The 23,324-nt window shown below is 48.5% G+C and overlaps 11 protein-coding genes across 13 annotated transcripts; 7 read left to right on the plus strand and 4 right to left on the minus strand.

Annotated features, from left to right (window-relative positions):
- The first annotated feature begins 1,422 nt into the window (after positions 1-1,422).
- LOC111077365 (protein Mo25) lies at positions 1,423-3,381 on the plus strand. The gene has a single exon (XM_022371612.2). It carries the CDS (start codon positions 1,704-1,706, stop codon positions 2,721-2,723), a length of 1,020 nt encoding a protein of 339 aa, XP_022227304.1. The 5' UTR covers positions 1,423-1,703; the 3' UTR covers positions 2,724-3,381.
- A 343-nt stretch (positions 3,382-3,724) lies between these two features.
- LOC111077367 (protein anon-73B1) lies at positions 3,725-4,378 on the minus strand. Its single transcript, XM_022371614.2, has one exon. The coding sequence runs from the start codon at positions 4,272-4,274 to the stop codon at positions 4,014-4,016; it is 261 nt and encodes an 86-aa protein (XP_022227306.1). The 5' UTR covers positions 4,275-4,378; the 3' UTR covers positions 3,725-4,013.
- Positions 4,379-4,427: 49 nt separating this feature from the next.
- On the plus strand, positions 4,428-5,956 carry LOC111077362 (prostaglandin E synthase 2). The gene is made up of 3 exons (XM_022371608.2): positions 4,428-5,254; positions 5,315-5,721; positions 5,782-5,956. Exons 1-3 carry the CDS (start codon positions 4,491-4,493, stop codon positions 5,871-5,873), a joined length of 1,263 nt encoding a protein of 420 aa, XP_022227300.2. The 5' UTR covers positions 4,428-4,490; the 3' UTR covers positions 5,874-5,956.
- Positions 5,957-6,045: 89 nt separating this feature from the next.
- On the plus strand, positions 6,046-7,039 carry LOC111077366 (proteasome subunit beta type-1). Its single transcript, XM_022371613.2, has 2 exons — positions 6,046-6,236; positions 6,292-7,039. Exons 1-2 carry the CDS (start codon positions 6,148-6,150, stop codon positions 6,908-6,910), a joined length of 708 nt encoding a protein of 235 aa, XP_022227305.1. The 5' UTR covers positions 6,046-6,147; the 3' UTR covers positions 6,911-7,039.
- LOC111077363 (ADP-ribose pyrophosphatase, mitochondrial) lies at positions 6,978-8,591 on the plus strand. 3 transcript variants are annotated; one of them, XM_022371611.2, is made up of 4 exons: positions 6,978-7,070; positions 7,343-7,773; positions 7,840-8,304; positions 8,365-8,591. In XM_022371611.2, exons 1-3 carry the CDS (start codon positions 7,068-7,070, stop codon positions 8,249-8,251), a joined length of 846 nt encoding a protein of 281 aa, XP_022227303.1. In that variant the 5' UTR covers positions 6,978-7,067; the 3' UTR covers positions 8,252-8,304; positions 8,365-8,591. The 3 variants fall into 3 exon arrangements, with proteins under 3 accessions (XP_022227303.1, XP_041450089.1, XP_022227301.1); XM_041594155.1 differs by lacking the exon at positions 6,978-7,070 and adding an exon at positions 7,182-7,279; XM_022371609.2 differs by lacking the exon at positions 6,978-7,070 and having other exon boundaries at positions 7,195-7,773.
- On the minus strand, positions 8,330-13,052 carry LOC111077361 (importin-4). Its single transcript, XM_022371607.2, has 8 exons — positions 12,875-13,052; positions 12,433-12,605; positions 11,648-12,366; positions 11,185-11,588; positions 10,667-10,776; positions 9,477-10,602; positions 9,188-9,405; positions 8,330-9,124 (listed from the first exon to the last, which is right to left on the minus strand). Exons 1-8 carry the CDS (start codon positions 12,938-12,940, stop codon positions 8,698-8,700), a joined length of 3,243 nt encoding a protein of 1,080 aa, XP_022227299.2. The 5' UTR covers positions 12,941-13,052; the 3' UTR covers positions 8,330-8,697.
- A 73-nt stretch (positions 13,053-13,125) lies between these two features.
- LOC111077360 (probable GPI-anchored adhesin-like protein PGA55) lies at positions 13,126-16,970 on the plus strand. The gene is made up of 3 exons (XM_022371606.2): positions 13,126-13,321; positions 13,391-14,174; positions 14,228-16,970. Exons 1-3 carry the CDS (start codon positions 13,237-13,239, stop codon positions 16,827-16,829), a joined length of 3,471 nt encoding a protein of 1,156 aa, XP_022227298.2. The 5' UTR covers positions 13,126-13,236; the 3' UTR covers positions 16,830-16,970.
- Positions 16,971-17,185: 215 nt separating this feature from the next.
- LOC111077352 (female-specific protein transformer) lies at positions 17,186-18,489 on the plus strand. The gene is made up of 4 exons (XM_022371596.2): positions 17,186-17,204; positions 17,438-17,545; positions 17,794-18,131; positions 18,197-18,489. Exons 1-4 carry the CDS (start codon positions 17,186-17,188, stop codon positions 18,410-18,412), a joined length of 681 nt encoding a protein of 226 aa, XP_022227288.2. The 3' UTR covers positions 18,413-18,489.
- LOC111077351 (polycomb group RING finger protein 3) lies at positions 18,425-20,116 on the minus strand. Its single transcript, XM_022371595.2, has 4 exons — positions 19,712-20,116; positions 19,414-19,566; positions 19,041-19,324; positions 18,425-18,970 (listed from the first exon to the last, which is right to left on the minus strand). The coding sequence occupies exons 1-4, from the start codon at positions 19,815-19,817 to the stop codon at positions 18,845-18,847; spliced, it is 669 nt and encodes a 222-aa protein (XP_022227287.1). The 5' UTR covers positions 19,818-20,116; the 3' UTR covers positions 18,425-18,844.
- Positions 20,117-20,441: 325 nt separating this feature from the next.
- LOC111077346 (syntaxin-8) lies at positions 20,442-21,436 on the plus strand. Its single transcript, XM_022371581.2, has 2 exons — positions 20,442-21,084; positions 21,137-21,436. Exons 1-2 carry the CDS (start codon positions 20,550-20,552, stop codon positions 21,295-21,297), a joined length of 696 nt encoding a protein of 231 aa, XP_022227273.1. The 5' UTR covers positions 20,442-20,549; the 3' UTR covers positions 21,298-21,436.
- Positions 21,437-21,456: 20 nt separating this feature from the next.
- On the minus strand, positions 21,457-23,213 carry LOC111077344 (cytochrome b-c1 complex subunit 2, mitochondrial). Its single transcript, XM_022371579.2, has 4 exons — positions 23,069-23,213; positions 22,794-22,927; positions 22,438-22,741; positions 21,457-22,373 (listed from the first exon to the last, which is right to left on the minus strand). The coding sequence occupies exons 1-4, from the start codon at positions 23,111-23,113 to the stop codon at positions 21,531-21,533; spliced, it is 1,326 nt and encodes a 441-aa protein (XP_022227271.2). The 5' UTR covers positions 23,114-23,213; the 3' UTR covers positions 21,457-21,530.
- Positions 23,214-23,324: the final 111 nt, after the last annotated feature.

The raw sequence follows: 23,324 nt of genomic DNA on the forward strand, positions 1-23,324 counted from the left end.
ATATATATATTTAGTGACTTCCCCCCCCAAGAGAAGAAAATCTAAACTCCTCTCGGAATGTGTAAGGTGCGGCGACCTTTCGTCGTCGTCGCCGTGTGTCTTGTCCCATTTACATACATACATATATATCTATGATCATGATCTATGTGTGTACGTGTTCTCGTACTTGCACACGCAGTAGCCAAGCCCAAAGATATTATTATTAGCTGATAAAATACGATACGACAACTACTCGTACTACTACTCACATTGATATGTTTAGTGGCAAAGACTAAATTGATTTATGTTTAATCTATGTTCGAGTGCAAAACATTGCTTTTATCATACATTACATACTACAATACACACAACCAATTGTAATTATTTATCTGATATTTTCAAGGATTTTAAACAACAATTTTATACGTAAATAGAAAAAAAACACAAAAAAATCACACAAAAAACACAAATAAAATTCATTTAAAAATACACACAACGGAAAAGGATCGAAAAGATAGGGGCGGCGGTCTAGCCTATCTACATATACAAAGTTGATATAATTATATATACATACATATATGGATGTGCATATAATACTTTGCCTTTCTTTAATCCCCCAAATATCTATCTAGCGACAACCAGTAAGCTGATAAAGCCCCCAACATATGCGTACACACAAATACATCAATATATTTCTGTAACTTCTATGATACACCCCAAGCGCCTGAAATGCGCAACAGATTAATATCTAAAAAGAAAACGGATCAAAAACAAAGTACTTCAATGAGAAATAAAAATGATATTTAAAAAAATGTATTGAAAACTTTCATATTAACGGGTTTTTCAGTGCTGTGAAACGTGTCGGCACCATATATAAATTTAATTTAAGTTCCTTCCCTACGCCCCTTAGAGATGCAAGTTTTATATCGTTGCTAGCACACCTTGTAAAATTCACATAGAAATCCCATTTAAAGTCACTTCCGACCACATTAATGAATACCATTTGATGATCTGCATCAATTACCTGCCAGCTTAAGACAAAAGACTCCACCTTTTATTAAATGATTCATATGACTTATATCGATAGATCGATACACACATTCAATAAATTCTACTCGGAGAAAAGACCAGTGTGACCGCTTAGGGGTATAACTTTTGTGGATATTTTGTCATCGAAATTGAGTCGACGGTATATTTACGACATATCGGTATATAGTGGTATATTTAATCAGTTTAAACAATCTACTAAATTCCATTTTTAAGGTATATAGGAGTATCGCAGGGTTTTTTTTTTAATTTTGAGCTTTGAAATCGTGGTTGGTTTCACTATTCCGAAGTCAATAGCTTGTGTAAAGCAAAAAGCGGGGTTTAATACAAATACGGTATATTTTGAAAATGAGATGGTATCTTTCGGTATATTTTTGAGGGTCGGCGATATGTTTCATCGATAAATCCACTGAAAAAGACGAAATTAATATATAATAATAGAATATTATACCGTGATAATATTGCCAAGCGATCTAATTTGTGTCTTCAGCATCAGAAATTGGGCAACGAAAGCCACGACCTCAAAGGTACAACTGCAAACGAAAGCAAGCGCAAACCAGCCAGCCAGCAGCAGCAACAACAACAACAGCAGCAGAAAGTCAGTCAGCAGCCACAGCAGATACGAGACGAGACCGAGCCAGCCCGAAACAGAGCCCGAGACAGCAGCAGCAAGCATAATGCCACTCTTTGGGAAGTCACAGAAGTCGCCAGTGGAGCTGGTCAAATCGCTGAAGGAGGCAATCAATGCCTTGGAGTCGGGCGACCGAAAAGTGGAGAAGGCGCAGGAGGACTGCAGCAAGAACCTGGTGTCCATCAAGAACATGCTATACGGCAGCAGCGACACAGAGCCACCAGCGGACTATGTGGTCGCCCAGCTGTCTCAGGAGCTGTATAACAGCAATCTGTTGCTGCTGCTCATACAGAACCTGCACAGGATCGACTTCGAGGGCAAGAAGCATGTGGCACTGATATTCAACAATGTGCTGCGGAGACAGATTGGCACCCGGTCGCCCACAGTGGAGTACATCTGCACGAAACCGGAGATCCTGTTTACACTGATGGGCGGCTACGAGGATGCGCATCCAGAGATAGCCTTAAATTCCGGCACCATGCTGCGGGAGTGCGCCCGCTACGAGGCCCTGGCCAAGATAATGCTCCACTCGGACGAGTTCTTCAAGTTCTTCCGGTACGTGGAGGTGTCCACTTTCGATATCGCCTCCGATGCCTTTTCAACCTTCAAGGAGCTCCTCACGCGCCACAAGCTGCTTTGCGCGGAGTTCCTGGACGCCAACTACGACAAGTTCTTCTCGCAGCACTATCAGCGGCTGCTCAACTCGGAGAACTATGTGACACGGCGCCAGAGTCTGAAGCTGCTGGGCGAGCTGCTGCTGGACCGGCATAACTTCACTGTGATGACGCGATACATTTCCGAGCCGGAGAACCTGAAGCTGATGATGAACATGCTGAAGGAGAAGTCGCGCAACATCCAGTTTGAGGCGTTTCACGTCTTCAAGGTGTTCGTGGCGAATCCGAACAAGCCGAAACCGATCCTGGACATCCTGCTGCGCAACCAAACGAAACTGGTCGACTTCCTAACCAATTTCCATACGGACCGATCCGAGGACGAGCAGTTCAACGACGAGAAGGCCTATCTGATCAAGCAGATAAAGGAGCTGAAACCGCTGCCCGAGGCCTAGTTGTCCATCGACGGAGGATGGTCAATGTCGGAGCCTGGGGCAAAAGAACCATAACGAGACCGAGAACGGGATGAGGAACAGGAACAGGAACATCTGGGCCCCCGATGGTGGGTTAGCAGGAAGGACGAGAAAGGTTTTGTGTGTGGGTTAAAGCAAATATATATTATATATACTATATTTTGTGACGATGAGACGATGACAACACTTGTGAGTAACTAAACAATAATTTAGACACCAACCACAATGATAATGATAAAAAACATAACGATAAAGCTAAATAGAAACAACAACAAAAACAATTAGTAAGAGTACGAGTAAATAGCGTAAAGAGAAATAATAATGTTGCGAATTTAACATATAAATACATTAAACACGACCCCGAACCGAAACGAACAACCCCAGACCCGGCCAGCCACGGCCACACCTCTCGCCTCACCTTAATCCAGCTTTTATGTTTTTCATTTCTTTCTTTCTTTCTTTTCTGTCTTTTGTCCACGTTCCACACGAAATGATTCGATTCGAGAGTGTGTGCGGTTCGTTGTTGTTGTTCCAGTTAAGAGTTGTCGGATTCCCTCGTTTGCTTTTCCCCTCTAGACCTATTTTCCTATTCCCCTATTCAAAATAGTTGTTGTATTTGAAATTTAAGCGTTTTTGAAACGAACCAACACGCCCCCCACCCTATCTCCGGCCCCCGGCTTCCAGCCCCCACCAGCCACCTGCCTGTCTGAAGATGAAGTCAATGAAGATTCGAAATGAGTTTTGACCTAAAAATGTAATTCCACGCAAAGTTCATGAGAAAAAGAAACTAAATACTAAATACCGCATAATAATAATAATTCATAGTGATAATTGTTTGTGCATCCTTTGGTGGCATAGACTGCATAGAGAAGAGAGTGGGAGCATTCAACACACACACCACACACACTGCACACACACACATGTACACACATTACTACAAAGGGAAGTAAAACAACAACATTGCGAGCAACATAATAAATATACGATTATTATAATTTATATTATTCCCAAAATTAAAGAGCCAAAACTAAAAGAGAAATACAATTAGTCATTTGTGGTGGGTGGTGGGGGGGCTTGATGGGAAAAGGGGGCGTAGTGCTTTCCCCCGCCCCGCCCTGAGTCATGTGCAGAGTTGCCAGGGCGGCAGACGCCACCGCGATCATCTGCCTTGATCAAGGGCTGGGCGCTACACATTTCACAGAAATTACTTTTATTATAGTGTATACTTAGAATATATTTAGTTAGGCTAACTAAGTCTATGCTATTCCTGACCTAGCGCCGCTTTTTCTTCTCCAGCTTGCGGATCTTGTGCAGGCGTGCCCGCACCGGCTCACTCTCCCTCTCCGCTTCGTTGGTGTCCACCGTCTCGTCGCCGGCCATCAGCACAGCGGCCGAGATGCATACGAACTGGAATATGGCTCCCACATAGAGTCCATACCGTATAAGTATACTGAACAAGTCCTCCTCCCCATATTTGTCTAGGGCCGCGGCAGCTGCTGCACCCGTGACAATACTTTCCACAGATGCCGACATTTCGAGTTTCACAGAAATTTCAAAAAACAATAGATTTTTGTGGTTTTTTTTCAAGATTTGTTTAATTGTTTGTATTGAGTAGGGATGGGTAAACTGTGTATATCGATATATATCGCATCGCTAATCCATTCTAGTCTTGGTAGGCGATTTACTTATCGCAAATTTTTGCATAATATATAATAATTATATTAGTAATAACCAAAACAAAGGGTAATTATGTCATGTTTTCGGCTGGCGACTGCCACAGTCCTAGCGGCTACACGTCCGTTGCCAGTGAGCTGCAGGACTTCGCGATTTCTGTGCAATAAAGCGCATCAGGAGTTTGCATTGGCACGCCGCACCTTCAGCAAACCAGCAGCAGCACCAGGCAATGGAGTGAAGAAGCCCCCCAATGGAACATTCAAGCTGGCGCTGTTCGGAGCCGGCCTGGGCGCAGTCACAGGGTCAGTCTACACAGCGTACTCGCGGTGGACAGATGGCGACTCCCATAAGGAGCACGAGCACACGCCGCCCAAACGTGTAGACAACATGCCGGCGGGCGTGCGTATAACCAAGCGTTATGTGAACCCCAAGGACACCTCCGGGCTGGACATTGTGTTGTTCCAGTTCCAGACATGTCCGTTCTGCTGTAAGGTCCGCGCCTACTTGGACTACATGGGTGTTTCCTACTCCGTTGTCGAGGTGGATGCCGTGCTGCGGCAGGATATTCGGTGGTCGGTACTGAAGAAAGTGCCTATGGTGCTCCTACGCCAACGGGATGGGGATAGTCAATACGTCCAAATGGTTGATTCTAGTGCCATTATATCGCTAATAGCCACCTATCTTCACGATAAGCGCACCGATATTGGCGAGCTGGCTGAATTCTACCCGCACATCTCGTTCTTTGACGACGAAAGCAAGAAAAAGACGGATATATTGAACAAGTACTTCCTCATGTATCAGGATCGTGCACCCAAGAGCGTAACCAAGGAAACAGAGGAGTAAGCCCAAGTGTAAAGTTCACATTCCCAGATAGTCCTTATCAAATGACCTCTTTGCAGAACCGATCGCAAATGGAGGAGCTGGGCTGACGACCACTTGGTGCACCTCATATCACCAAACTGTTATCAGAGCATGGAAGAGTCTCTGGAGACATTTGAGTGGTTCTCAAAGGCGGGCGAGTGGGATGTGCATTTTCCAAATTGGGAGAGAAATTTGATGGTCTATTGCGGAGCCGTAGCCATGTGGGGGATCGCCAAGGTTCTGAAGCGTCGCCATGCTCTCACCGATGACGTCCGATCTCATATGTATGATGCTCTGGACAAATGGACCACCGAGCTGAAGAAGCGGAACACAAAGTTCATGGGCGGAAAGCAGCCTAGTCTTGCGGATCTCTCTGTTTTCGGTGTGCTTAGCAGTATGGAGGGATGCAAGACATTCAAGGACTGCCTGCAGAACACAAGCATTGGTAGATTATTCATTTGAATTCAATGAAAAGCGAAAACTACATTCTTTTATGCATTTGCAGGCAAATGGTTTTACGACGTCAAGGAGATTGTGGAAAAGAACCGAGGGCAACTGCACAGAGAACGCATTGAAGGTGTCCTTTCAGCTGTTTAGAAGAAAAACTTTTATACATTTACCCAAAGATTGTTATAAACGAAATGGTTCAATAAAACAAATTTATTCTTTTTTTTTGAAACTATGAAATCGATGACTAAAAAATACTGAAAACACTTCGTGACACGTCCACACTAATATCGCCAAGCAATCGATACCATTTATTTGACAGCTGAATATCGAATGTCATTTTGTGGTACGCCGCTCGAAACTTGCAAATCATTCGTTTCGTACGTCTTTTACTTCGGAAAATAAGAAAATAACATCTAAAGTTATGAGCAGCCTAGGCTTCGAGCAGTTCCCCGACTACCAGGTCCCTGGAGTCTCGCACGCGGACTTTTCACCATACGAGTCTAATGGCGGGTGAGTTTCACAAAAAACGCAGACTATTGGTGTCCGGCTAACATTCGCCTTGCAGCTCCATTGTGGCCATTGCTGGCGATGACTTTGTGGTCATTGCCGCCGACACACGTCTGAGCAGTGGCTACAACATTCACACCCGCAACCAGAGCAAGTTGTTCCCTCTGTCGGAGAAGACCGTGCTGGCCTCCACGGGCTGCTGGTGCGACACCCTCTCGCTGACTGGCCTGATGAAGGTGCGCATGCAGAGCTACGAGCACACACACTTGAAGACCATGACCACCGATGCCGTGGCCCAGATGCTCTCAATTACAATGTACAACCGTCGCTTCTTCCCCTACTATGTGTCAAACATTTTGGCTGGCCTCGACAAGGACGGCAAGGGAGTCGTCTTCTCCTACGATCCCATTGGACATTGTGAGCGTGCCACTTACCGTGCTGGCGGCACAGCAGGCAGCTTGCTACAACCCGTGCTGGACAATCAGATTGGCTACAAGAACATGAATATGGATGGCAAGGAACCCCCAGAGCTAACCAAGGAGCGTGCTGTCTCCGTTGCATCGGACACCTTCATCTCGGCCGCAGAGCGCGACATCTACACCGGTGACTCTGTGCTGATCAACATAATTACCAAAAAAGGTATTGAAACCAGGGAATTGCAGCTGCGCTTGGATTAGATTAGTAAACAGTAAAAACATGTCTAAACGGTCAGGGGCATTTCAACAGAAATTTTTGTGTGTGGCTTGAAATTTTTGTAACATCCAGATATAAAATAATAAAATGGATCTTTAAGATTTTGTCTGGGACTAACGAGCACATTGATGACAAAATCCTATGGTATGTACTCCCAAGGCGTGACAATAGTTTAAACAAAAAAGGGCAAAAAGCACACAATTGAATTAATTTTGCTACATGGCAACTACACAGGGATGCAATTCTCACGGAGACACCTGGAAGTGCATAGTGCCGGCGTACACACAAACATACATAATTTTAGTGCAGTTTTGAGGTTTGATTGTAGTTCAATGACAAATTTGAAATTCGTGGTGCTGTTGCTTCTCCCTATCCTGTCCTCTGTTCTCGTCTCATCCAAGTCCCCTCCCGTTCAGATGCTGGCCACTCTGGTGAAGCCGGGAATCTTCCGGCATGTGAAATGCCTGAACAGCATGTATCCTCGCAGTGGCGTCCTCCGTTTCCCAGTGGCCGAGGAGCAGGTCCTTTGGTCGGAGCCATATGCCGAGTACTGCCCGCCCGCGTACACAGCTCCCCATATTGGCGGACAGGTGTGGGCCGATGCGCCGTTGCCAAGTGAAACATTTCAGCCGAAATGGAACCAGAACGACGGTCAGGTGAACCGGGAGTCCTTTCACGGTGCCTACGAGGTAAAGGACGGCCTGCCACGCAATCCAATCGGACGCACCGGTCTGAGCGGGCGAGGCTCCCTGGGCAGGTGGGGTCCCAATCATGCAGCCGATCCCATTGTTACCCGCTGGAAGCGCGACGCGAATGGAGAGATCGTTGGCAATGCAGCCACCGGCAAGTGAGTGAACTTTCCACTTGGGCTTCGATGGATTTTACAAGATTTTATTCGACTTTTGGCAACTAGGAACATCCTTCAGATGGTGGCCATTCAGCGTTCAGACAACAAACTGTGGGCCATTCCGGGGGGCATGGTGGACCCCGGCGAGAACGTGAGCGTCACACTCAAGCGTGAGTTCACCGAGGAGGCTCTCAACTTCACCGACAAGGCCAATATGGTGGAGAAGTTCTTCAAGGAAGGTGTCCATATCTACAGCGGCTACGTGGACGACTTTCGGAACACCGACAATGCCTGGATGGAGACAACGGCTCTGAACTTTCACGACGAGGACGGCAGCCAGGTGGGGCAGCTGGAGCTAGTGGCCGGCGACGATGCTTCGAACGTGCGATGGACTGATGTCGACGGCAGTCTCAAGCTGCATGCAAACCATGCAGACATTGTCCGGGAAGTGGCCATCAAGCGCGGTGCACACTGGTAGAAACAGAAGAATGCTCGAATCTGATATGCAGACGAAAGTGTCTGTGAATATAAGTAAATAAAATATTGCTAATTTTAATTCAAGTATTCATTGATTCGTTTATTTTATTTCAGACTATTCATATCGCTTTGCAATTATAAATTAGAAAACATTTCATTAGCTCGTATCGTGTATCCATGTATCTCTCTGAGAGATAAATTTCTTCGAGAGGTTATATGTGTATTTATGTTCCCCATATTCTGGGACTGACTGCCATATAATGGCGTGTACTGCGCGTGTGTGTGTTTGTGTTGTTGACTAAACATTTTGAACAATTTTGAATAAACTTCGACGCCATCATATAGATATGGGATGTTCCCGACTAAAAAGTTTTGAGATTTGGCCTAAAACTCCTTGAATGTGTATGAGCTAGTAATAGTTGCGAGGTCTGACAGTGTATCTGCTGCTTAGAGGGTCTGTACGAATGCAAACACCTCCGGACTGGAGTTGGCCACATTGTTAAAGTGCTCTGGATAGTCGTTGCGGATTTCCTTCACAAAGTTAACCGCGTTCGACGTCATGTCGTTGTCGCTGAATTCCCGCTTGAACAGCACATGCAGGATGACGCTCACCATCTGCTCAATGTGATTGACAATACTGGGACGCGAATTCATGTAGAGCACGCGGAAGGCCTTGAGCACCACATCATTCTCTTCGGTGTCCTCGCGGAGGGGCAGACTGGAGATGAAAACGGGCAGCACATGATTCAGTGGCACCATATTGTGATTGGTTATGATCAGGCGCGACACAGCCCCGCAGATATTATCCAGAGCAGGGGCATTCTGCTCCTTGGCGATCGCATCGGAGAGGGCCTGCAAAATCACTCCAAACGATCTGAAAGGTGGACAAATTCAATACTTTTATCTTATGTTTGGTTTTGGGTTTCCTTTCACTCACTCAAAGGACTTCTCTTCGGCGTGATAGACTAGCTCTCCCAGGCCGAAGTAGCTGTTCTGGCGCGCCTTGGCGTACGAGTCGGTGGTGCCCCCCAGGAGCACGGGACAGAGCGAATCGAAGTATGTTACCACACAGAGGCCCAACGATTGGAAGCATTCGGCCAGGACGCCATAGATGAAGGAACGCTGGTCCTGATCGTCGTTCTTCTTGGCCTTTTCCTACAGAAATTGAAAGAAATGAAATGGTTATTCAGATCTGCGGATCACCTCTACTCTAGGTCTGTTCATACCAGTTTGGTCAGAAAGAAATTGTAGAGTCGTCCAAAGTACATCGAGTATATCTCTGGTTCGAGGGCGTGGCCAATCATGGCCACCAGATTGGCACCACTCTCGATGAGTGCCTCATCGTACTCGCTTTCATCGGCCTCCTCCTCGTCGCCGCCGCCACTCGGCTCATTAAATTGGCAAGCCGTGTTGTTGAGCAGCACGTCTTTGATGCATCCAATGACCCCCTCGGCAAGATCAGACGTGGGCAATGCCGCCTTCTTGACGGCCTTGAAAAGGTCGCCAAGCTCGTCGAGAATTTGGCAGACCACTCCTTGCTCTTCGTCATTTTTAACTAGCGAAACAAACTTTGGAATTAGGATAGAGCTTGCACGCTTCACTCCGTTTGCGTCGTTCATTTTGTGGAGGCAAATCACGAACGCGCTGAGGGCCTCGATGGCTGCTTTGCGGATGACCTCCTGGTTGTGATCTATGGTTTTGTACACCTCCTCGAAAACCATTGTGAGGTAGGGGGCAAAGGCGATGCTTGCATTTGCAGCGAACTCCTTGAGCGTCAATATGGCCTCCTCCTTCTCAAAGACGTAGTCATTCTCCACCTGATAATCACCAATATCGTCGTCATCATCGTCCTCGTTGTCGGTGTCACCCAGATCGATTTCGGTCAGGAGGTTGCCCGTAGGCGAGTCTTCGCGTACCTTTAACAGCGCATCCTCTGTCGATACCACCGTCTGAATCAGGCGCTCGATCACCTTGGGGAAGACCGTATTCATATCCTCTGTGACAATAACCGACAGCCCTCCAATCAGAGAGTAGATGGCGCGTCGCAGGTCGGGATCGTCTGGACCCTGATCCAGCATATTCGTGCAATAGTTCATCGTGTCTTGGGCGAGATGCATAAAGTTCTCCTTTCCCACCGTTCGGGTGATCGCAGCCAGTGTATCGATGGACTGAATGCGCAGCTCATTCAGCGCAATGTCACAATCATTCACCAGATAATTCTTCAGTATATCCACAATGGGATTGAAGTACGGCACCAAATTCGTCTTCGATGCGGTGGCAACCGACGAGATGCAGGACAGGGCCAGCTGTCGAATGTGAATTGAGTTCTGTTGATCCATGCACTCGAAGAGCCTGACGAATGGATGAATTAGTATTACTAGATGCACACAAATGGGCCAAGAAAATTGTAAATTACCGATCCATCAGCACTGGCAGATGTGGCACAATCTCCTCCTCGAGATTCTCGCAGAAAACCTCCAAAGCATAGAACATGCGATCCATGTGGGTGGGCTCCGGCTGGCCCATCTGTAAATGTTCACCAATACTCTGATTAAGCTGTGTTCTTTAGACTCGGGCGAAGAGTTTTGGGTGCTGCGTGAATGTTATATGAAAGAGTTTTGGATTCCCACAAGCTACACGGACCGACCCCGGAGAAACCCCTTTTGGCATGGAGATGGAGTGCAGAAATTAATCAAAGAAAGAAAAAAAAAAAAGAGCACAGCACCCTATACTTGGCGAGCACCGATATGCGCTTGATCTGTAACTGACTCGTGTACATTATAGTGTCTTTGGCCGGGGCTGCTGCTGGAGCATGGCCCATCCCATGGCTAGCCTTTAGGAGCAGCACAAACAAGAATGTATAATACGTATATATGAAGATAAACATACAAAAAACTGACTTGTGACTGATCATTTGCCATGGAAAAGACCTACCTTTAGCTCCACAATCAGTTGGTGCAGAAACTCAAAGAGCACGGGCAGAATCTGTGGGGCGAATTTGGATATCTCGGGTTGCATAAACTCCGAGAATTGGCCCAGCGCAAAGAAGGCCGAATTGCGCACTGATGGATTCTGATCGATGATGCCGCTCTTGATGATGTTCAGCATAATTTCAAGGTACTTCCGTTTGATGGCCTCCGAACACCCCTCAGCGATGACGGCCATGCACATGAAGGCGGCACGCCGGCGCAGTGGGTCCGGATTCTGGAGAGCTGGCTCGAGGATCAGCAAAAGTGGGGGAATCAGCTTCTCCGGCGACATCTGGAGAGCCATGACATCGAGGGTTTGGGTGGCCGCGGTCACGGGAGTGTTGCTGGTACCCGAGAAATAGTCCTCCTCTAAAAAAGGCTTCGGATTAGCAGAGCAAACTGGCTGGCAGAAGTTAGAAGTTACGAACCATCATCGTTGTCGAATTCACAGCACATCATCTCAAAGACGACGACCAGGATGGGGTCCAGGAGCTTCTGCTTGAAAATTGCCTTCTTCTTGATGCGGACGAGGCGACCCACGAAGGTCACCACCAGAACACGAATTGGATCATCGAGCTGCTTGTTGCCCAGCGTTGCCAGGCAGAAATCAACCAACATCTTGATGTAATTATTCAGCAGTTTCGGCACATACTCGGCAAGGGAATCCATGAGCTCAAAGGCGGTGGTGAATTCTGTGACGACTCCCTTTTGGACAAAGGCCTCGAGAGCAGAGACCATCAGAGGCACGGCTTTGGCCACCGTCTGCTCAGCCCTTGTGTGGCCGACAATGAATGGAATCAGGGAATACATTCCCTGCATCATATTGGCTACAGTGGGGGTAGCCGTGTCTCCATTGGCCTGGGCGGCCATCATCACACTCGAAAAGAGTTGACAAATCTCCGACATTTGGTTGATCAACTGATCTGGAGCGGCGTCGGTAAGCGTGGCGAATATGGATGTTCCCAGCTCACTCTCTTTGGGATCGGCCATGCTGCATCGTTGGAAAATGAAGGTCAGCAAGTCAGCCAACCACGAGTCCTTTTTGTCCGCCTCATGACGCACTAGAGTCCCAATAAGCTGGGCTATGGCATTCTTTACGCCCTTCTCCTTCTCCCTTATCAACGCCTGGAGCATGCAAGACTTGATGCTGCGGGGGGCACAAACAGAATATCAGAGATCCCGTCCGTAGATTATAGACCTTCTATTGACTTACGCTTCCTGATGTTCGGGTGGCACCATCTGCCAGTGTCGCAGCTTGTGGAGACGCTTATTCACCAGGACAGCTGCAAACTGGCGGACTTGTGCCTCGCGGGTCGACACCACCATTTGGCAGAGCACTGGCAGGGCCTCGGGATTCTCAAACGCCTTGCTCAAAGCGGCGGTGCACTAGACAAGCGGAAACGTACATATATTTTAAGCATAAATAATTGTTCAATTGTCTGTGTGTGTGTGCGGGTGTGTGGATGTGTACACAACGTGCTCTCTAACGCGAATGTTTTTTGTAGAAATATATACGTGTAGAACTATAAGAAATCACGTGCCAATAGAGGCTAAGCATGGGCATGTTCATATTATAGCCTTTATGCATATTAATGGGGAATAAAACGAAAAAATAGCGTCGGCTCGCCAAAGGGACAACATCCCGTTGAACATACCTCGTGTATCCTCTTGGTGTCTGAGCACAGCAGACCGGCAATTAGTTCATCCAATGCCGCCTCCATTGTGTATGTTTTATTTTTTTTTGTTCCGTTCACTTAAAATATGAAATATAAAGAGACTAAATTCCAGAACGCCTGCTTCTGCCGAATAATGCCGCCGTCGAAAGAGATGTAACCAAATCGATGTTTTTTGACGTATTTCTCACAGTCGACTTGCTGTGGAGTGCAACTCTGTTCGGAATTGTCCCGCTCCGCTCTGATCAACACTGATATTGGCGCCCATTTTGGAAACAAGCGTCGCCTTTTTCGCAGGCTAAATTGTTGTTATTGTTGCCATTGTAAGAAAATATTAAAACGCAATGGATAAAGGCAATAGGAGCCCTAGAAATACCAGTCCAATGGACCAAAACTCGCTGGGCATATTGAGCTTGGAGAATCTCAAAGGTGAGGAGCAGAGCAACACATGGACCGAATGTATGTTTGTGCGAAATTATATTCTGAAAATATTTGCAGTGTTTGGTGACTTGTCCAGCTTCAGCAGGAGCGGGAACGGAAGCGGCACGGGTCGCAGGGAAACCTCCAACGTGCACGAGCGACTGCGGGCAGAGCGCCTGCGAGCCATGGAGACACTGGAAAAGCCGCGCGCGCGCTCCAGTCAGGCAAAGCCAGCAATGAGGGGGCGGCAGAGTGTCCTGACCAACAACAGCAGCAACATCTCGGAGCTGGTCAGCGATGAAACCATCGATCTGAACAGCAGTGGCTCGTTTGCCGCGCCCACGCCAGTCCAGAAGGGCAGAAACATTTCCTTCGAGCCAGCTGAGATTACCGGCCGGTCGACGCTCTGCCGCAGCGACAAGGGCAGGAAAGTGGTATCGGTGGCCGACATAATAAAAACTTCGTTCGTGGAAAAGGCGCGTCTGCTGGAGAAGAAGCTGCACAATGCCAGCCAGGCGGATCCGGGCTGCAATTGCTCGCAAAACAACTCTAAATCGAATGTGAGCAGCCTGACGGAGTCTTCCTTCAACTGCTCGCACAGCCTGCCGCGCACCGCTGACCTGAGCAACCTAAGTCTGAACGGCGGCGGAGGCTTCTCCTTCGGCTCGGCATCTGCGGCCGCTGGCCAAGACATGGACGAGAGCTTCGCACCGGCCGAGCTGATGCAATCGAAATTGATTCTGGGCGAGATATCCTGGGCCCAAGAGTTCACGGCCATGCCCACGGCAACGCTGAGTAACCAGGCAATGCAGAAGATTGCAGCCCCCCCACCTGCGTCCGACATAGAGACGTCCGTGTCGAAGTGAGTTGATGCGTGTTTCCCCTGATTGGTCCTCACTCTGTCTTTTTTTTCAGCTCTGTTCTGGCCGGAGATCCGGACTTCTCCTTGGGCTACTACTTCCAGACACGCTCGGAGAATATCTGGAACATTGTGGCCAACGACAGTCCCGACCACAGGCGTTGCGGTCAGGCCTTGGTCGAGGACAACCCCACCCCCACCCCCACTCTCACCCCGCAGCCCGACAACAAGACCTACACCAGGGCAGAGGCCAACTTGGGATCGAAATTGGGGCAGAATCTGATGAAGAAAATGCAAAATGCAAAGAAGGTATTTCAAAGTGCCCTACAGTCCAAAAACGGAGACGAGCCTGCACGGCCGCCCTCAAGCTCTGAGATATTAAGTCTCTCAGCCATAGACAAGGCCCTGAGAGATCTGGACTTTAACTCGGACACCTCCACCGTAGAGGTGGTCGAGCGGTTGCGCAAGCATGGCCGTGGTCAGGGCCAGCTGCACGCAGATGAGGACAAGGAAAACGATAGCTTCAATGCGGAGCGAACCCTGTGTGACTCGCACAAGCATACGGAGACCATGAGCTTCACAGACTCCATCCTGAACTCCACGGACTTTAAGCATCTGCAGCAGAGCGTGTCGCGAAAACCACTAAGTCCGCTGGCGGACAAACCTCAGATCTTGGTTACGCGTGCGGACAAGGACGCCTCCATGGAGGCTGACATAGATGAGTGGCCATCGACGCCAGTGAAGTCGCCCACCAGACGTGTGTGCCGCGTCAAGTCATCCCCTTCCCCCCGAGCTGTGAGTCCAGCGAGCAGCGACGGCGTGCGGCCGCTGCCCACCACAGACGAAGATGGGGATGAGGCGGATGAGGACAAGACTCCAGTGAACAAGAAGACGCACTCTGTCAGGGGGTCAATCCGTCCCCCCAATACCAATGGGAGCCGCACCACGCTGAGCTCCACTCGCCTGGACGGCTGCGATGCTCTCCCCTCGTCCACAGAGAGCGAGTTTGTCATTTCGCCAAGTCTGGCCAAGAGTCCCTCTCTTTCGGCATCGGCCACGGCCCGTAATCTTTCGCCGATGTGCTCGCCGAGAAGCTGTCTGTCCTCGCCACTTCTGGACAGCACCACCAGCTCCGAGCGGCGACAACTGATGCCGGGGGCAGCACTCCGTAAAGCCAACTCCTCGCCGGCGGGAAGCGAGGCCAGTTCCACGAGTGGATCCACGACCGCCAGACGAGGCGCCGGCACCAGTGGCAGTGCTCGCAGCATCTCGCGCTGCTCCAATTCCAGCGAGTTCAGTCATCGCGATGGAAAGCTGCTGCCACTGAAAGTGACCCACACGAGCCTCTGCTGGGGCAGCACCAAGCTGCGAACGGACATGAGAAAGTCCATGCAGGTGAAGAATACGGCGGATAAGCGGCTCGTCGTACGCTTGGGCATCCAGGGGCCCGGCTTCCAGCTGGTCGGCAACGACAGCAGCACCATTACCCTCCAGGCCATGGAGTGCCGGAGCATTGTGATTAATTTCTGCCCCACCGTTTGTGGAGCGGCCATTGGAGCCGTGTCCTTCTATGCTCCGCTGGGCGCAAACAGCAGCCAGCCCGGAATGGAAATCCCCTTGTATGGCTACGGCGGGAATGCAGCTATTTCCATTCAGGGCCTGCTGAAGGGACCGGTGGGTGCCAGCTTCCTCACCATCGGAGACGTAGGCGAACTCTACTCCGGTCCGCTCACGGCCAGCTTCAAGTTCCTGAATAAGGGGCCGCTGACTGCCTTCGTGGGCATCTCTGTGGACTCGACAGTGCTGATGAAACTGCGTCTGAGCGAAGCGTTCGAGGTGCGCCCCAGCAAGATGATTCTGCCGCCCCACACCGAGAGCACGGTGCAAGTTATATTCCGGCCGAATCGCGAGGATATGAAGAACATATTGAAGAAGAGCTCGCAGGTTCTGACCCTGGCCAACATGCGTATCTTCTGCGGTGACGAGCCCAACAGGCAGAGAATGCGGCATCTGGTGCATCGCATGAGCAGTAGGCAGCGGGAGAAGCTGACCTCCGCCATGCTGGACAGCCTGTGGAGTCCCTTTCCAGATGAGCAGCCTGTAAGGAATATCAGCCAACTGAATGAGCCGCCCGAGTTCATCCTGGATCTGGTCACTGTTGTGAAGATCATCGACGTGGCCTTGACCCTGAATAGAGATTTTGACGAGTCCGCCGAGACGTCGCTGTTGTTCCTACCGGAGGCCGAGGAGACCGTTCTGTTCCGCACCATCTGTGCCGCCAACTCACCCACTCCCACACAGAGCAACATGCTTGAGCCTGTCGATGAGCTGCATGAGGCGGATACTACCACAATGCTGCCCGTAGAGAGAAACTGGTCCGTTCAGCCGGCTTCTATTGAGCTCGGTGCTGGAACCATTGCCAAACTGTCCGTAAAGAACTGCTTCCGCTCTGGGCAACTCATTGAAGTCCACTGCAATGTATCGGACTTTGTGCAGATTAGTCCCAGGGAATGTTATATTGCCCCAGATGGTGGAGAAGTGGAGATTAAAGTTCGTCTATTGAGTTCGCCCAGTCGCGAGGGGCTCAAGAGGGAGCCGCTTATTATAGTTTCCATGGAGAACGAGCGTATAAACGTGCCAGTTAGTGTTAAGTTTTAAATTCATTTGTGTACCTTCTTAATTGCGTTTGCCCCTTATGTTCTATTTAATGTTAATTTGTTCGAAAAGAAACTGCTTTGTGTTATGCCTATATTATGAATAAAAGCTGTTCAGCTATGTCTAATAAAATATCCCTTAAGCTTTAACAACATCGGTCGCTTATCAAACAGTTAGCGAGAGTAACTTTTAAATATTGCGCCAATTAAATATTTTGTTAGTTGGTTTTACATGCCATCCCTCTCTAGGTCACACACCTCGCATCGTTAACCGATAACCGATAACTGCCAACACACCTTGCAAAAAGCATATAGAAATTCCATTCACAGTCGTTTCCGACCGCTATAGTATATGGATTGATGGTCTACATTAAAATCCGTAGCGTTTGAATAAAAAATTCATCAACATCTTATCAAATGAGATAAAAAGTAAATATTTAATTAGGTAAATATCGATAGGTCGATAAAAATTCCACAGTTCGGCAAGAAGAAAAATACGAAACTAATAGTAAAATATTTACCGTGATCCGTGATTAGAATTGCCAAGCATTCAAATTAGTGCCTTCAACATCAATAAGGAAAACCCAGCATCTCAAAGGCACCAACCGACAGCAATAAAAGCTGGCCAGCGAGCAGCAGCAGCAGAACGAAGAAGAAAGTGCATAAAAAAGTGCATCTGCATTATAATGGACGCCGACAGCAGTGGAGCGTCCCACCGAGGTCCGTATATAGAAGTGCAATCGTAATCCGACCAAGTGCAAAGCAATTTTTTTCTTTTTGTTGTTTTTGTTATAGTGCCATATAAAGTGAAAAGTGCAATGGAAGATAATGTACGCTGGAAAGGACGAACACACCATCCAATAATCTGGGACAATTGAATACACCCAAGCGAATCAATGGACTTCAGATCTGCTCCCAAGCCTCTACACAACGCTCCGTAATGATTTAAGTATACTTTTTCCATGTAGATTCCCATGGATCGAGGACCCGAAGAGACCGACATCATGTACGAGATCGCGACCGCGTGCGCGAGCAGGAGGCGGTGCCCTACTTTGCTGATCCCTTGCGTGAACGGGATCGCGTGAAGAATCTACGTCAAAAATCCCCGCGTCCGACTGTCAAACGAAAGCGACGAACCAGGTCGAGATCGAACTCCTCTGAGCGAAGACGCCACCATCGTCGTCGCTCCCGTAGTCGAAGTGGCGAGCGTCGACACCGAACCCGGAGTCCGCGTCGACGCACGCCACCGCCGCGGATAATAACAGTTCCTGTGCCAGTGCCAGCACATGAGTTTGCATATGGATATGTAAGTGTCATTCCGGATTCCCACCAATAGTCGTTAAAATTCTCTTCTACTCGTATGTTTTTCAGGGCTGGCCGGCACCACATCCAGCGCATCAGTTTAATGGAATTTATGGTCCAATGGCATATCCACCGCGTCCACGATTTGGATACCAACCAATGCGACCTTCGTTCCAGGCACCCCCCTATTCCAGGCCTTATGGACACCATCCATATCGTTATCGTCATCCATTTAATACACAATCTCGTTTTAGTTATAGAAACTCTTGGCAGCATCCAAATTAAAGACGCATTTCATTTCGACATAATTAAAAGTTTATTTACAATCGTGTGTGTGTTTGTACATTAAAATAATAAATATATTTGTGTATACATTGAAACTAAAAAAAAGGAGAACATGATAATATTGCAAATATATAGAGGGTTGATTAAATCAGAGGCGACATTAGCAACAAATGGGGGGACACACGATAAAGGATAAAGTTAAAGGAGTAGTTACGCCTAGGAGGATGTTGGAGAGGGGGATAACTATTAGACTACGACTTTATACATGCACATTTACACATACGCATACATAGATGTGGGGGAGGGGCCGGGGGCTGACTAACACTAGGGTTGGGGGACTCTCCTAATTACGATATTTACGCTTTGTCAATAAATTATAAAAATAGATCATTTGTTGTAGCATTATACTAAAAACAGCAGCCCTCGCAGTTGTTAGAGATCAACTCGGGGACGAAACTGCAGCCGAAGCGGAGGATCTCTGAAACGCCATCGTGTGACATAGACAAACTTGAGCGTATGATCTTTGCCCAGCAGCTCCTCGTTGCACAAAATGTCAATCTGTAAGATGGAAGGTTAAGCAGTTGTAGAGTTCATTATGCGTTTAGCATTGATGATGAGGTGCACTTACCTCGCGATACTTTTCGATCCCATTGAGGATTTTCTTGGCCACCAGCTTTTTGAGATGCGTTATCGTCGCCTGGGAGCTGCAGCGTATGAAGCGCCTTTGCAGATTCTTAAAGTTATTGCTTATACACTCTAGGCACACGTTGACCTGCTCGTCCAGACGATGGAAGTCGGATTCGGCATGAGCATCCATGACCTTTTCATTGTCATCTTCATGATTTTGCGTGACATCCTTCGGGCATGGCATGTTTCTACTTTTGTAAAAGTCTCGCTCCCTGCGCGATTCATCTGGAAATGGAGAAGAGCAAATCCGATGATTAGACAATTAAAAATTGGCTGCTGTTGGACATTAATCAAAAGCAAAATCAAAATCAAACCTTCTTGCAGTTTCGGCACCAGTTTGTACACAATGTCCTGCATGGTGCGATCGAAACTGATGTATTGCAGGGGATGAGATTGGTGTATGATGTTATCGCAGGTGGGGCAGGTTTTCTTTTCCTCGAGGTGCTTCACCAGGCAGCTCTTGCAAACTGAAAAAGTGCAAACAATTGAAATCAAATTCATTGCCTCTCTGGCTGTGTGGAGGCTTGAACCGGCGTGGCGGGGCGGGGCAGGTGTTGCCACCGGGCAGGCCTCGGCACGGCACAGCACAGCTCCATCGTCAGTGAAACTCACATGTGTGCAGACACTCCGTCACAGTTGTGGCATCAATGAAATATCCGCCACAGATTTTACACGTGATGTGCGGATTAATTGTCTTAAGCTTCACGCGCCGCTCCATGTTGGGTAATTGAGTATGTGGTTTGACTTTTATTTAATTTATTGTAGAGTTGATTCTTTGGAGTGCTCTCTGCTCTCCCACTCTCTTCCACACTACACTCGCGATTACTACCAGGTGCAGAGAACAATGGCCCGCGCTGGCCTCCGTTTAGGGTAAAGGTTCGCAAACATTAACACAAGCACTCAACATGTTGGCCAACTTTTTAAGAACCTTTTTTGTTTTAGTTTTTAGCAATAATTTTAAACAAATAAAAGAAATCACGACTGAATTGTGTGTACGTGTGAGCTAGGGATGGGCGATAGTTGGGTACCTGTTACTTTAAAGTATTTTCAAATCACCAGTCACAGCTGTGACACAGCTATCACATTCGCCAAACCTGTGCATTTATGATAGTGCAATTAAACAATATAAACAAGGAAGTTTTATCAAAAATGATTTTATTATTATTATCAAATTAACTTATAGAATTATTTCATAAACACAAAAATAATTGAATTTATTGTCACTGTGTTAATCACAGTTATGTGTCTTTAAAAGTCACAGATATCGTCAAGTCTCTAGGACCGCCTTTCAAAGTGTGAGTGCAGATGCTACCTGAAATGTCAAGAACATTGGATGACTTTCAAACACTGGCGACTGGCAGCACTACTCTACTGCACAGCTGTTGCCAATGTTTTCATTGTTTGGCTTCGGCGTAGTTTTTAATTTGCTGATAAAAGAGGCGTCGACAAAATGGCTCTGGTAGATCATGACTCATGGGACATCGAGTACGAGGGCTGCGAGAGACTGCGCCACCAGCTGCTGGTGCAACTGCATCAGCGCCAGCAACTGGGGCAGCAGCCCAAGGAGAAGGAGTACATCCGACTAACAGACAGCATCAAAGCAGGGCTGGACCAGTTGGGCAAAGATGTGAAGCATCTGAAGGTAGTACTAGAAAATGCCGTCACCTGGGAAACCAGCCCAGAGGAGGAGCTGCAGCAGCGGCGCATCGATTGGGATAAGCTAACCTCGCAGCTGCGCGAGATTAATCAGAAGTTTACGAACAGCTCGCGCTCCAATGTGCTGGCCGCTTCTTCAGGCTCTGCCTGGCAGGAGCAGGGCAGCCCGCCCACTCCTCGAGAAACACCCATCGATGTGGAGACGTTGAAACTAAGGCAGGCGGAAATGCTGGAAAATCAGAATCGAGGCCTCGATGCGCTCTCGGCCACTATTTCCCGACAGCGCAACCTAGCGACCCAGCTGGGCAACGAAGTCGAAGATCAGAACAGTGAGTACCAGTTGGAGTCCTCTTATCAATGCTAACCTGTGACCATTTCCAGATATTCTCGATAACCTGGCCAATGCAATGGATCGCGTCGAGACGGGTGTGCAACAGGAGACGCACAGCATTGGACAAGTTAATCGACGGGACAGCACTTGGGGCTACTGGCTCGTCATCATAGCCCTGTTTGTTGCCATTCTGGTGGTGGTGTTTGTGTAGTAGCCCAATTCCCCCCTATTGTTAAACGTATTCTATGTTATATTATATCGAGTTTTTTGCATGTTTCGAGAGATGCACTCCAAAAATCCCTTCGGTGTGCAAAGGATTCCAGTAGGAGTATTTATACAAACATTAAAGATAGTAAGAGAAAGATTCAACTTGTCGCGGATCGGAAGTTCCAACAGGTTTATTTTGTCGTTACATTTACGGATAACAAAGGAGTTTTGTTCTACTTAAGCCAAATCAGAAGCGTAGGGCACGTTCGCCAGATTGCCAATGGCACCGACCGAAAGCTTCGAGCCGGCCACCTTCTTGGCAGCCTCCTGGACCTGCTGCTGGGAAATGCCATCGATGGCAGCAATCAAAGTGTCGGCCTCCAAGACATTTCTGCTGAGCGCCGCCTGGCGACCGATCGCCTTGATCAGACCACCATCGGAGGAATACTTCGAGATGATGCGGGCCTTCAGCAGGGCCTTGCCACGGGCCACATCCTTTTCCGAGACCGAACCAGACTTCAAGCCGCGAACCAGGAACTCGACGGTCTTGCCAATGTCCTTGGCGTCGCCGGACACAACGAAGCCAAAGAGTCCGGCATCCGAATAGCTGGCATTCAGAGCCCTGACAGAGCTGGGGCTCGAGCCGCCAGCACAGTTGGCAGCCTCGCCAAACAGTCCCGAAGAGTTTCCGCGCTTGGTGGCCGCACCAGCGCCCACAGCCTGCTCCAGCACGGCAAAGGCAAGAGCCTCCTTGTGGTTGGCAATGGAACCTCCCAGACCAGCAACGGCGACAGTGGCGCGTTGTCCTGTCGTGTCCTTGCGGGCATCGCCTCCAAAGTAGTTGGCCGATGCAGCCTTTCCACCGCCGCTCGGGAACTCCAGGGTCTGGGCGAAGCCCGACAGAGTGTTGTTGTCAATACCCACGCCAACAACGGCAGCGCGACTGGCCGAAAAGGTGTTGGCTACGTAGTGCAGCAGGCTTTCGGTGGAAAGGTTGCTCAGCTGGAACCTGGGGATGTAGATGGAGTTGCCCAGGCCGGAACGGAAGGCGGCCTTGTGGACCAGCTCAATGGCGCGTTGCTGCACAACAAGAAGGATTTTAGTAATACAGAATGGAAGGGAGCACGATTTGACAATTGCTTACCTCTCGGGTGACAGCATCCAGCTGGTTGTGCAGAGTCTTGGCATTGTCCTTCAGCTCCCAGGGCTTGAAGGCTGGCTGCAACAGATCCTGAAGGTAGCGCAGACCGACCTCCACATTGTCGGCTGTGGTCTCCACGGTGTAGCCGACAACCTCGCGATCGCCCCAGGTGGTCAAGGTACCGCCAACCTGCTGAATGTTACGGGCAATAGCGAAGGCAGACGAGTTCTGGGTGCTCAATCCTCCAGCCAAGCGGAGCAGATGGGAGGCGCCCTGAGTATCGTAGGCCTCGTTGCGGGAACCAGCTCTGCAAGAAACCAGATTAGTGCTGATGGTGGGCAGACTGCGTCGCCACTTACCCCAACACGACGGACACACGCGAGACGGGAACGGTGGCATCAGCTGTGGCCACAACCAATTTGTTCTCGAGAACATTCACACTGACGGCGGAGGTGTCGCCCACGGGGCGTGGGCAGGTGGCATAGCCCCGTTTCTGACGAAAGACAGGGTAACATTGTCATTAGTCCTCTCATAATTAAAAACAGTTTAAACAGCAACTATATCATTTACGTAACACGACTCTCCACAGGGGAAATAATTTTGCAGTCATTTTGTTGGTTAAGTTGAAACTTACAGCGATAGCGCGCAAGAGGTGCGTCTTACTTGCGTTGCAGGCCATTGCGTTAAATAATTTAATAACTTTTTCGTAAGTTTTTAAGCAATTTTTTTTATAAATAATCGCACAGCGAAAATTTTTACTCCGCTGTTCGTTCGTGCCGCCTGACCCTCAGAAATATACCTTGTCATTATCAAAATATACCGTAAATATACCATCTCATTTTGATAATATACCGTAAATATATCGAGGAAACTCGTATTTCTCATTTTTG

The sequence above is a fragment of the Drosophila obscura genome, unplaced genomic scaffold (assembly GCF_018151105.1).
Source record: "Drosophila obscura isolate BZ-5 IFL unplaced genomic scaffold, ASM1815110v1 contig_1, whole genome shotgun sequence".
NCBI classification, from domain to species: domain Eukaryota; kingdom Metazoa; phylum Arthropoda; class Insecta; order Diptera; family Drosophilidae; genus Drosophila; species Drosophila obscura.